This window comes from Lethenteron reissneri, chromosome 12 (genome assembly GCF_015708825.2).
Source record: "Lethenteron reissneri isolate LAM-NWPU_2019-01 chromosome 12, ASM1570882v1, whole genome shotgun sequence".
NCBI lineage: Eukaryota > Metazoa > Chordata > Hyperoartia > Petromyzontiformes > Petromyzontidae > Lethenteron > Lethenteron reissneri.
The window spans coordinates 9,014,975-9,028,856 of NC_083790.1; the positions used below are offsets into that span (position 1 = coordinate 9,014,975).

The 13,882-nt window shown below is 48.8% G+C and overlaps 1 protein-coding gene across 1 annotated transcript in view; it reads left to right on the forward strand.

The window, feature by feature from the left end:
• The window catches only part of GAPVD1 (GTPase activating protein and VPS9 domains 1), a 70,415-nt gene that overhangs the window by 43,649 nt on the left and 12,884 nt on the right, over positions 1-13,882 (forward strand). The window contains 10 exon segments of the mRNA XM_061550666.1: positions 673-837; positions 1,624-1,913; positions 2,545-2,629; positions 3,884-3,967; positions 5,599-5,715; positions 6,819-6,948; positions 8,486-8,607; positions 10,438-10,597; positions 11,573-11,760; positions 12,861-13,074. Of these exon segments, the coding sequence (XP_061406650.1) occupies positions 673-837; positions 1,624-1,913; positions 2,545-2,629; positions 3,884-3,967; positions 5,599-5,715; positions 6,819-6,948; positions 8,486-8,607; positions 10,438-10,597; positions 11,573-11,760; positions 12,861-13,074 (1,555 nt within the window).

Below are 13,882 nucleotides of genomic sequence, written 5' to 3' on the forward strand. Positions count from 1 at the left end.
CCAACCCCGCGTTCAAATTACTGGATTACAGGCGTGCATCGTCAACTTGTTTGGCACACTTTTGTGGCTTGCATATGTAACTAGGATTATAGCTAGGATTATTCATCACTCAACGTTCAACAGATAATCATTAACAGGCTCTCACGAGGTTTCCAGTTCCAAGTAGCAGAAATTCACAACTAAAAGTATGCCTCTTGCATGCGTTTATTTGAACATTTAAAGGACGTCTTTGTAAACTTTAAAAATCTCCCTTGTGTTGGCAAATGAGTTCTGCGTCATTTGTTCCATGAGCTGTAATGTAACCTTTGCATTGAATATTCAGAAATACGAAGCAGCCGGTGGCTTCGCACGCTCTTCCATTCGCAACTCCCCCAAACTTCCTCATCCAAATCCTCTGCATCTTTTGCCCAGTCAACTTCATCTACCCCCCTCCCCACTGTCCCTTTAGCCCCCCCCCCCCCACGCCTTTTCCGTTGGAATAGATAACAAAAACTCGGTAATTTTACGTAGCATATGTTGATGATTGTTACATGCATGCATTAATTGTTGCACGTATCTTCAGCGTGATGTGCAACTCATCTCCTGCCTTCCGACGTCACTGGAAACGTACACAATGGAAAGCTGTCTTAGCCTTGTTGGCCTCTCGCGTGCACTCACGCCCCGCACGCCCAGCAGGTCTGGGAGCGCCTCTGGGCCAGGGATTGGCCAGCGCGGCTCGGAGGGCCCCGGGTGGCGAGGACGCGGTTGGGCCCTCTCTGAGTTGGTCACGAAGGCCCGTCAACTCCTCGGAGGAGGGCGCCCTTCACCACGCCTGGACCAAGCGCACCACTTTCGCCGGTAGCAGACCCACACCTCACTCCCCCGCACCTCCGATTAGCATGGTTGGCTGCGTTACGGTGCGAAAGCAGTACAACGTGCGTACTCACCGCCGTCACCACGTTGCTCTAGTTAATGATGCCAGCATCAATTGGTTTAGTGTTACATTTCACGGTCTCAGCGATGATTTATGAACGTTGTCTTCATATCCACGTGTTTACATTAATCGTGGGTCAGATTTCGTCTTAATAGAGTATTGCGTAAAAGCAATTTTTATTGTATGCCGTTGCTCTATCAGTTGTGGAAAATTAAAACCCTGAATCAGCATCTTCACTCATAAAGTAAAAATGTTGTTGAAACCTATAGTAATAGGACATCAGAGAAAATCCTGGGCAGGGTTAACTCGGCCCATCATTCATCCAGTTATCAGAAAATTCACATCACATTTCGGAAAATCTACAACAATGGACATCCCTATAATGCAGGTTTTTTTTGGGTAAACAGAACATGCCAATTCGTTACGAGTACAGCACACCGGTGTGCTGGAGAGAAAATAAATGTTGTGGATGTACAAACCTTGCTAATTGGCTGTGGTCGGGTGTTGGCGGGTTTAACGACACATTTATATTTATGCGATCTAACCCAAAAAACCTCCATTATGGATGATATTGTCCGATGGAGACTGTTCCCGGCCACAAGAATATGGAATCACCACCACGTGTTGACGGCGGCCAACACATACGATCGCAATCCTTTCATCGTATGAGCAGGGAGACATTCCGATGTTTGTGTTTTTTTGTTGTCCAGGCGACGAGGCCATGTTGGCTGCCTCTTCCTCGAACTGGGGCATCCGCCGTGGCGGTGGCGGCGGTGGCGGTGGAGCGAGCGGTGGCGGCGGTGGCCGGGAAGAGCTGGGTCGAGAGCTCCCTCTCGGCTCCGAGGCTCGCAACAGCGTGGCCGAGCCGTCCGGCCCGGGCGTCGGCTCTGCGTCCGGTTCGTCGTCCGGGTCGGCAGGCACGGGAGGTCACATGGCCGGCTTGTTGCCCTCCGAGTCACCGCACGACGACGGGGGGCATTTCGCGGCTGTTTCGGACCAGGTGCGTCCGCCATTGGCATGCCGGGACGTCGTGTGCCTTGTGTCGTGGTTTCTTTTCAATGTCTCCTTTGCAGTTCGCGGGGTAGAGAGACATGCAATCAAATTTGAGTTTTCACTTCACACGGTGTGGCCTTAATGTTCAAGTGGACCAGTGGACTGCTCTGAATCTTTGGGTTTTCTCTCTACACTGAAGAAAGACCATTTCCCGAAACTGTAGCCTATTAAATTCTGTAATAACACGGTGTATAGTGGTGGAGCAGTGGCATAGTGGCTCGTGAACTTCACTTTGGGTCCCAACCATGACTAAGATCAGTGACGCGTCAGATATAAACTGTTCCCTCTACCCCTCTTTCACTGACTCATACTGACCAGCGTGGGGAGGTATGGTTAAACAATGGATGACACGGAAGTGGATTCATAAACGACCGCATATAGGATAATAAAATACAGATAAGTATAATTTGCATTGTAATAAGCAGATGAAAGCAAGCAAAATATCCGGATGTTGTTTATGCCACTCAGCTGCGTCCTATATACCCAGGAATGAAAGGCTAGGGGTGAGTGCGTTGTGTGTTTTTTGTCTGCGAGTATTCCTGTGCATACCGGCTTGTGTTGTCGTCTCGTGCTGGCAGCCCGATGACAGAAAGGACAGTGATGATGAGAAGTCCGACAAAAGCAAGCCGTGGTGGAAAAAGAAGCTGTCGGCCATCCAGAAAGGTAACGGAGCGTCCAGTCAGTTCGAGGAGAGCCTCGTGTGAAAGGATACTTCAGTTCATCCATCAGCTCGGGCGCCTTCTGTGAGATCCATATGTACGGTGGATTAGCAGTGATTGTCAGCGAAGGTCGCTCCATTCACCGTTGCGACCTCTGCTTTAAGTCAGGTTAGATTTCATACCTGTCAACCCATACGGTTTAGCCGCATTCTTGTACAGGAAAATTGAGTTTTCGGGTCCATACGGCGTACAGCCATTTTAATACGGGCAAAAAAAAAAGCATGTTTTAGTAACATTCTTTTTGTCTATTTGTTTGTGTTTCTCCCTTGTGATGGATGAAAGTTGAGATGTGTAAGGGCACGGGGTGATCAATAAGGTCTGATAAGGTAGGCACTGATAAGGGGTTGACAGGTTTGTGATCCTCACAGGCTAAATTTGTTTTCAAAGCAACCAGTACAGATGTGACACCCGAGTTTTTAACATGTCAGGCTCAAAACACTCTTTAAATATGGGGAGTCACAATTCTGCTACATGGCAGCAGAAGTTGATACCAGTTTTGTAGACTGCCCATTCGCTCACAATGCTTTGCATACCTGGAGGCACGGGGCATTCCTTCTGCAGTTAACAATTTAGTTTAGTTCGGGCAAGGCCTATTGAGCTGATAAACTCTTTGTCGATGGTGACCCTTAGCCATATCCGCTGAAAACTGGGCTTCCCTGACAAGCTTGTAAAGTTTGAGTGCATTTGAACCCATTTGTATTTCTACCTAATTTGATTTCATTTTGCAGCCTGCTTTTTTAATCCAGTGTAATGCATGCATTTGCTAGGACCTTATTATGATCTCCCTTTGCATGCAGTGACAGTATGCGATTAATTATTTTGTAATCCCCAGCTCTGTACGCGTTTAGTTGTGAAATGCACTGCACAGTTGTGAGTTGTCGAGCCAGGCCACCCTTTCAGATAAATCATCTCCGTGGGTTCTCACCTGTTGAAATAAAAACCCATTTGCATTTAGTTCACACTTGGCACCTCGTACCAGTTTCAACGGTCTACGAGTCCTTTCAGCGAGGCCTCGGCAAACGTCACCGGGCATCCTGATGTCATGGTCATAGTTTTTGTTTGTCGGTGGCCACTGGATCACGTGTGAGCTGTAAGGAAATGCGTCGCCCGCGTTGGCCGTGTGCGGTTGCGCGTGCTGTGAACGGCATTGTGGCGCTCGGCCTGTGTTTGTGACAGAGTAGTTTGTGGCGTCTGACAGGCCCCATCAGCTTCAAGAAGAGAGACCGGCAGGACCGGGAGCGGGAGGACGGGATCATGGAGAACAGGTTTCAGGCCATTCCAGGTTCGACACCGGATGATCTGTCTGGTCTGGCTTGGATGGTCTGTGTCTGCCACTCACACTTTGTATCCGTACGTCAGACTGTGTGTATCTGTTGGAATGTTGTATCCTGCCTCTTTCATACCATGCAATCGATTTTTTTATGGTTGGTTCTCTGTCCATGTGAAAACCAAAATACATTCCGATAATTGCGTATTTAGGTCGATAGTACAATCATAATATTTATCAGCAGCAGCAGCCATGATCAATCCACTGCGCGGATGAAGGCCTACCCTGTATTGATCATGGGGATTGTTTGACCATACTTTACCATGGTGGTCAATGCAGGTTAATGAAGAGGATAGGGGCCCAGCACCATTTCAGATATCACTTGCCAACTGATGTTAGCAGTGGCCAGGAATCGAACTCATTGCCAGGTCAACAGCGCACACAGTGTGATAAGCCACAAATACACTGTTCAAATTCTGTGGGATGTAGCTGCTCCCAAAAACAAAACAATAACTAACTGGATAATACACACAATAGAATACTCTTCAGAATTTTTAAGAATCTTGTGTGATCGTATCTCAAGAATACGATGTGTGTGTATGCATCTGTGGGCAGCACGGGATAGTGGTTGGTGCGGCTTGAGTTAAATTCTCGGCCATGGCAAGCATCAGTGGCGAGTGCTATCATAACCAGTCTCAGGCCTCTCCTCGGTTGACAAAGCCTCACATGAGTACTTGGTTTGGCATGTAAACATCAGCCCTGAGGAGACAAAGGTGGCAGGAATTGGTGCTGGCTACATTACCCCCCTAATGTGCTATGCCAGTCTTTATAGGTGCTTCATGATATAGGTTTTTGGGTCAGATAGCGTTATTTATAATGTGTTGTAAACCTCCACCACCCGACACGGCCAAACAGTAAAACATGTGTCACGTTTTTCAAAGGACAAAATAATTCACTTTAGCCCAACGGCATATTGAAGAGAGAATCAATAGCATTTTAAAACTTGAGTACGACGTTTCGCTGGTAATTACAATCAGCTTCATCGGGCAAGAATGGTGAAGCTCTCCTGTTGCTCCCGGTCTTAAATAGAGCAGCAGCGGGGTGACGTCATCATTTAATTCAATCTGGTGCAGTGATTCGAGGCAAAGAGGGGGAGGGTATTGTAATTATATAGATTGGTAATCATTCAATTGTTATTCATTGGCATTTGTTTCCCGTATAAAGAATTGTAATTGTATTTATTTAATAATATCTTGTCCTTTGAAAAACGTGACACATTTTTTACTGTCTGGCCATGTCGGGTGGTGTAGGGTTATGACACATTTATAAATAACGCGATCTGACCCAAAAACCTATATTATGAAAAATATTGGTCGCGAAAGCCTACGTGTTAAACTTTATAGGTGCTCTTTAACAACACTTACCCTAACTGTGTGTGGCTAAAAGGAAATTATCTGTCTGTGTGGGATGGGTTACAGGGAAACCCAAGCTCGTGTTTGCTAAGCAGTGTCAGGTGTAAGGATCTCTCCCGTGAACGCGTATACAACAGCTGCATGGGGAGAACTTCTGTACAGCAGTCTGTCAAAGGCTACACGGGTGATCTTTGTCTTGGTTAATGTTGTGTGCGTGTTGTACTGCCTGTTCAGACGAGGCAATGCAGGCCCTCCCAGTGGTGGGCCCGCAGACGTTCGCCGCTGATGACATCCTGGACAAGTACCGCAGCGCAATCAAGCGGGCGAGTCCCAGCGAGGAGCAGCACAACGGTACCGGCTGGGTGCTCTGTGTCTGTGTACATCTGCTTGAGTGAGCGAGTGGTTATGTCGATGTGTGTGGGGAGTGGTAGTGTAGCGGTTAGCACGCTGCGCTACTAACCCGGCGAGCCGAGTTCGGTTCCCGCTCACGCCCAACACCAGTGACGATTATCTAATCCGGTCCTGGGCCTCTCCTAGGTCGACTCTGCCTCAAATGAGTACCTGGTGCAGTGTGTAAACATTGCCATTCAAGAGACCGACCCCCTCGTGTGCCGTGTCGGCACTCATAGGTTCGCGCTAACAGCACTTGCCCAAACAGTCTGTTAAGGCTATACGGGGGATTTGTGTCTTTATAGCGCCGTGGTGACGTCACTGCCGCTTGGTGGCGAACGGCAGTTGTCGTCGTTGTATCATCGTGGTTAACCGCACTGCGCTACAGACACGGCAAACTGAGTTACATTCCCGCCACGGCTAACAGTGGCGAGTAATATCTGAACCGATCCTGGGCCTCTGCTAGATCAACTCAGGCTTGGCTCACTCTTTATTGAGACACCTCCACAAGAACAAATGTATGCTCTGCCACCCATGAGACAAGACACGGATTCGCTTGTCATGCGTTTTTATTTTTAATCGGGTAAAGTTACTTTCTTGGCCTAGTTGTCTCTGTTAGCGTTTGTCTTTGTTGATCGGCCTGAGCCAATGTGCACAATTCAACTTTCCAGTGGTGGTTCCAGTCTCTTCATTGCACAATCGCTCCCCACAAAACGGTGCTGAAATTATTGGTACCCTGGACGAATCGTGGGGTGAGTCGGTCCCTAACTAGAATTTGAACTTGTAACCTTCAGATTGTGAATCCATTGCACAAAACCACAGCGATACCTAGCCACATGATCGGACACATTATGCTAATTATTTACAACTCGTACGATTGGTTACTACAACATCACATCATTTGAGATCAGAACTGCTGGGTTATGACCGTTGCCGTTTGATTAAGCCCAACTAAAACTTCCCCAGGTCCTTAAACCACCCAGTGTGTGTGTGCGAGCGTGAACCTCCGAGCGCACCTTTTGCCGTAGAAGTTTGTGAACGAGATCCGTCTCTTTGTTGTGCAGAGGCAGCGGCGGACGGGGACATTTTCCAAGAGTCTCCCCGTGACGAGGGTGCGCTTAGCCTCTCGGCCGACGACCTCCCAGACTCGGCGAGCCAGACGGCCCTCCCTCGGCACTCCTCCTTCACCTTCAGGTGTCCTGACGCACTTGCACAAAGTGCCATTCAGCCGTGTGTGTCTGCATTTGTGTGTGTTCCTGTGTTTTCTGTGTATATAGATGTAATGGCGATCGGCTTGCCGGTCCCGCTTTGTAGCCAATGAGGGGAGAGCCCGGGAGCATGGTCTCGGCGTGATCACGGCATGTTAGCTAAGGTGATTGGCTTGGCCGATCTTGGCCTCAGCTAATGGGAAGCCGGATCAGAGGCGTGGTCCCGGGAGTTGACGGGGAGTGATCTGGAGTGTTCGACGCTGACTACTGAGGATTGGCTTAGGGGTACCACGTGACCCAGGGGTTAAGAGGGGGAGAGACGGAGGAGTCGGGAGCAGACCTGGGAACGAAGAGAGCAGGAGCCATGCGCGTACGGGGCTCTGGGTGCCACGTGAGCGGTGCGACTTCGCTGGCTGTCTGCCCGCTTCCCGTTGCCTGCCAGCAACGGGGAGTGTGTGTAAACTGTGGAAGTGGAAAATAAAGGACTGATTCCAGAAGCCGTCTCGAAGGCTTATTATACATATATATTTGCGTGTTTTGTCTGTGTTCGTGCGGTAGTGCAGCGGTTGGCATGCTGCGCTCCGAACCCAGCAATTCGAGTTCCATTCCCGTTCATGGCCAATGCCGATTATCCCAACCGGTCCTGAGCTTCCCCTAGGTTGACTCGGCCTCAAATGAGGACCTGCTGCGATGTGTAAACATTGTCACTGGGGAGATAACAGTGGTCGGGCCTGGTGCTGGCCACCCTCCCCATAATGTATCGTGCCAACCTTCATAGGAGCTCGCTGTTAAAGGTTAAATGGGGGAGTCTTTGCATTTTGTGTTGGTGTGTGGTGGTAGAGATGCAATTACAATATTCATGATTGCTTCCATTAATCGATGAAATAAAAATTATCGTCGAATTTGCATATGATTGGAATAAATGATGTTAACACTCGACTTTACGTATTTGAAGCACAGGATTTCATGTTATTGGTGGCATCATGATCATCATCACTCGTCATCAGTGTATCACGCTGAGTGTGAACTGTGCTGAGTTTATCGTGTTTTGGAAACTAACTGCCTATCGTCCATTTTAAAGTGCCTGCCGATTAATCCGTTATCATAAACATGATTAATTTCTCTACGGAGCCTTTGGCTAAATTGGGTTATCTTATGGAGAGTTGTGACACAGTGCTTAGCACACTGCAGGACAAACCTGGCGACTTAAGTTTAATCCCGGCTAAGGCTTATATCAGTGGCACGTGGTATCAAAACGTGTCCTGGGCCTTTCTAGGTCAACTCGGATTTAAATGAGTATTTGGTATGGTGTGTAAACATCAAATGTGCGGACACAAAAGCGGCAGTCGGGCATCGTGTTGCAAACTAAACACTTGCCAAGACAAAATCACGTAAGAAAGCGTTGGTTTGCGGAATCTGTGCGAACGCACATTGTTTTTTCTCTTTCCCCCCGCCCATTCTTCTTTGTGCAACTCTCCGCTCGTTGGCGCCGTCCCCGTGGCCATCGTCGTTGTCGTCGTCAGAGATGCCAAGAAGAAGTTGCGTCTGGCGCTGTGCTCGGCCGACATCATGGCCTTTCCGCTGCTGTCGGCGCCCGCTGTGCGCAACGGCCCCTTCCCGGCCGCCGAGCACTTGGACCCCGAAGGTCAGCGGCACCAGCGCGCGACAGAGGTCGCGACAGAGGTCGCAACCAGGGTACCCGATACCCGATACCCGGCTACACGTACCCGGCCGGGTACGGGTACCCTTTTGCGACCCTGGTGCGGCCGGGTACGGGTAGACGGTGAGTCACTGGTGAGTCACCGTTTGTCACTCATTTCCCAACGTCTTGTCTCTTCTCACAATTCAAGTTCCTAAAATCAACCCACCCGCGCCTGCAACATGGCTTCATCCGAGAGGTCGCAATCAGGTACCCGATACCCGTACCCTACCCGTACCCGGCCGGCCGGGTACGGGTAGGGTATGGCCGGGTAGGGTATGGCGGGTAGGGTACGGCCGGGTAGGGTACGGCCGGGTAGGGTACGGCCGGGTAGGGTACGGCCGGGTACGGGTACACCCGTACCCGTACCCCTCTGTCTTGAGTGCCGGAGTGCGGCCGTGACGGTGGTGATATCGGTCTGCCCGGCGTGCTTGCGCAGCCGACTGCATCGTCCGTAAATCTACGGAATTAATATTTTTTTTATTTTACCAGGTAAAGCTCCGCTGGGCTATGTAGCTCTTTTTCAGAAGCAACCTGGCCACAAATGATAGCTCGGCGAAGTGGCTTATCACGTGAACATTTATTGTAGCCAAATACAGTAAAACCTTGGATTGCGAGTAACTTGGTCTGCGAGTGTTTTGCAAGACGAGCATTTTTAAAAATAAATATTAATTTGATAAACGAGCGAGGTTTTGCAATACGAGTAGTACGTGTATACGCTTTGTCTGCCGAGTGTCACGTGATCACAACTGATATAATGAGTGCTTTGGATTACAAACATTTTTCCGGAACGAATTATGCTCTCAATCCAAGGTTTTACTGTACCTTAAACGCACGTTGTTTCTAAATGTGGAGGGGAAAATTGGAGGACCTGAAGAAAAATCCACACAGCCACAGGGAGGGAGATATGCAAACTCCAAATATAATGGTGTCAGGGTCAGGATCGGGTTCAAGAGGTCATCGCCGCCAATGCCGCGGATACCATCAAACCTTCCCATTTCAATTCCTGGAGATGTATCTCCAAAGCTGTTGCAAAGTTGACACCAATATACGTCAATGATATATTCAGTGTATCACCATAGCACCACGAATGTATGTTCCAGTATTAGAAAAGTCTGCGGTTGTGGAAACCAAGATGCGTTTAAACGAATGGATTGATGCGAGAGGGAGCAAAGAACTTTGTTGCAATCGTCAAGTTGTTTAACCCGATGCATCATCGTCATCATACGCAGATTTCCTTTGAGACCTCTTGCTCAGTGGGTTCTTACCATTGTAAATTGTGTCGTCTGTCTAACCTCTAAGGTCAACCGCCTATTGCCACTACCCTATAACCTTCCAAAGATCATTTTGCTTCCAGTGCGACCCAGTCTTTCGATATTTTCTCGGCTCTATGGGAGCGTAACCTTTGCACACAGACGCAAGGCTGGAACAGCCGTTTCAAGAAGTTATCATTAATAATGACCGTGAAAGCAGAACAAAAACATTTTGCTACGCAGCTGCATTATTAATACTGCTGCGTGGGTGTGCGCATGTGTTATGAATAAGTAGCATTGTGGTACGTAGTGGCCCGTAGCACGTTCGGCACAGGGTCCCCCGGCTGTTCGTAACGAAAAGGGGCCCTCCCGTCCACCAATTCATCGCTTGTCACAGCCCAGCGCCCTGGGCCCCTCCATCCCACGGGCCCCGGCAAGGCTTCGCACTGCCTGCACGCTCGATCGTCCGCCCACTCTCCTGGCAGTACGCACAACTCTTGGGCCCGCTCCGTGTCTTTTGCAGACAACGAGATCGTGTGCTTCCTGAAGGTGCAGCTCGCCGAGGCCATCCACCTGCAGGACAAGAGCCAGATCGCGCAGCTGCAGGAGACGCTGCGCTGCGTCGCGCGCTTCGACAACCGCACCTGCCGCAAGCTGCTGGCTGCCATCGACGACGACTACAGGTGACAGCGGCCAGCAACGCGTGGCGGCCGCCCAGAGGGAAGAGCGGTTACGATCGTCTGTCCCCTCCATGGTCGCCTGTCTGCCTGTGTCTTGCTGTCTTTGTGGTTGCGTGACTCTGTCTCATCTGTGTACCTTCCCGACTTTGTCTTTGTCTTTTACATGCCTGAAGTTGTCCTTTATCTGCCTAACTTTGGACTTTGCTGTCTTGTGTCGCCGCTTGATTTTCTGTGCGTCTTGTCTGTGTGCCTCGTATCCCGACATGGTCCACCTGTCGGTGTTATTTTTAATTCTCTTGTTTGCCTACCAGCCTGCAGTCCTATCCGCTGTGTTTGTCTGCCTACCCACCACCTTACCTGTCTCCCTGTTTGTGTGCTCATTCGTCTGTTATCCAGCTGTACCTACTTGCTGTCTGTGCTTGTTTGTCTTTTTGTCGATCTGGCCTACACGTGTTCCTGCCCATCCATCTGTCCATCCATCCATCTGTCCATCCATCCATATCCATATACAAATGGGTGAATAATTACACTGGTCAATACACTTTTTCTGGCATAAGGTAATCCAACGGATTTAAGGTAATTTTGGGGTGCGGATTCCAAATGTGGCATCAGTTTTTGTCTATCACATCAGGTTTTTGAGATATCAAATATTGCATTTTCAATAAAAACTGCAGAAGAAAAATATTAAATAAATGTGGATATCTACATAAAATGATATTATAAACACACTATCCTAAAAATACAGCACCATATTTTAACACTAAAGCAGTCACTGACTCGCAACAACTTGCAATCATAAGTGACAGTTAATTTCGGGTAAAATCAATGAAAATGGGGTATGCCGATAGCATAACAATGAGATGAGATTTGGAATCGGCACCCTGAAATTAGTCTAAAACAGGCCATAAAAAAATGCTTTTTTTGTTGACCAGTGTTATACAAATTTTTTGCCGGTTGGGTTTGCACGCAACCTCGCAGGCGGCGGGCGCCGTACATCGCGTACCTGACGCGCTGCCGCCAGGGCCTGCAGGCGACGCAGGCGCACCTGGAGCGCACGCTGCAGCGCGTGCAGCGCGACAAGGACATCTCCACGCGCTACTTCACTGCCGTGTGCGTGCGCCTCTTCCTGGAGCGGCGCGAAGACCGCGTGCTTGCCTTCATCGATGGTGAGCGGCGCAGCCGGCGGCATTTGGCGACTCCCGTGAACGAACCGGATCATTAATGGGGGTGAATGAACGACTGAATGCATGAGGAGGTGGTGACCGCATGATTGATAATCCAGCAGCATTTGTTTGACGAGTCTCTGACCCTGTTGATGAGAGTCAGAGGTTAATTGGTTGTTTACCCTTCTATCTGGCAACAAAACTGACACCTTTTTTACAAGGAGTCATCTTTGCATAGACCGCAATACCTGCAGTCATAAATACAAACAAAAGACATAACTCTGATAATGTGCACTGTCCTTGAAGTTGATTGGTCCACACCCGAGACAGCTTTCCTTAGAGCCTAGTCTCGCATGGGTGAGACTAGGCGGTCTATGCAAACATGACTCCTTGTAAAAAAGGTGTCAGTTTTGTTGCCAGATAGAAGGGTAAACAACCAATTATCATATTTTTACTGGCAAATGAGGTTCCCATAGAGAGTCAGAGGGTCAACCAGTCCAAGAGTTTGCTCGCTTAAACAAATGCTGCTGTATAATATTGGTCTGGAAAGCATTTTTTTAAAATGTGGATATGTTTAGCATAGAATTTTGCTTGTATATTATTTTACCCTGTGTGTTCCCTAACAATGTTGAATAATTAAATGAATATATCAATGTGTGATTGAACAACCAGATTAATTAATTACTGAATGAATGATTGAATTAATAATGAATTGATTTACTGAATTCATGATGAATTGTAAATTAAATTAACTAATGAACGAACGATGTAATGTATATATTTACGTGTGATGAATTAATAAATCAACTGATGAATTCCTGAATGATTAACGGTGAACACCACACAACCCCTGTGCTCCATCACTACCGCTTCCATGGCCTTCACACCCTCCGTCACAACCATCCCCACCATCTACACCGTCTTGTCAACCCCACCCACCACCAACATCACCACCTCCAATGCCTCCACCAACTCTTATCTTCACCACATCTGCCGCAACAACCACCACCACATTCATATTCACCACCCACTCCCATCAATACCACCTCGCTGCCACCACCGCCGCCACCATCATTCACCGCCCCCTCCACCCGCTCCTGCAGAGTTCAAGGGTCTGACGGCATCGGACGAGAAGACGGCGGTGGTGTCGGACTTCCTGCAGTCGCTGTACGGCGCCATGGCGCAGGACGTGATCTGGCAGCACGCGAGCGAGGAGCAGCTGCAGGACGCGCAGGTGGCCATCGAGCGCAGCATCATGAGCCGCATCTTCCGCCTCGCCTTCTACCCCAACCAGGACGGCGACATCATGCGCGACCAGTGAGCAGGGGTGTGGGGTGGGGGGTTGTGGGAAAGGGTGGGGGAAGGAGAGTTGGGGTGGTGCAGGTATCTAGGGCCAGGAGTTTGTAAAAAAATATATATATAAATCTTGGCTCAAGTTGAGTTCTTTACAATCAATGTCTCATCAAAGCCCCCGGCCAAACTCCTCCGCACCTGCACATGTAAACGTGATGACATGACCACAGTTCTCAAATCCTCCCATTGGCTCCCAAGCCCACCTTGAATTGACTGCAAGATTGCCCTAACCATCTTTAACATCCTCCATTGACCTTTTCTCAGGTTACTACTACCCACTTATCTCACTCTTACTCTCCACCTCCCATTCATCTCCAAAATGTACTCTCTGCTTTTGAAGTCAAGGTTTTCTGTTTTCAATCTTTGCTCAGTGGGAGGTCACACGTTCTCCTCTGCTGCTCCATAGTCTGGAACTATATTCTCCCAGCCAGCTGTGCTGTTGACTTCCTGTTCAAGCACGGGCTGGAGACCTTTCTGCGGCCTATAAACAGCCTCTCCGTATAATATTAATATGTGCATGTCTTTTGAGATGCAGTCGCGTATGTCTGCCATATGAATTCAATTTGTATTGTCTTGGAGACGAATATTCCTTTTCAGCCAATCTTTTGAAAGTTTTGCCGATGGCTCCATTGAACATCAAGGGACAGGGAAAGAGCCACGACAGGGTGTTTGACTAGAGGGCAGTGCAGCACATTCCACGGTTGTACTGTACTATTATGCTCCTACGTCTCTTTTTCCCGCCCTCAACAACACACACTGACCAGCATGGTGA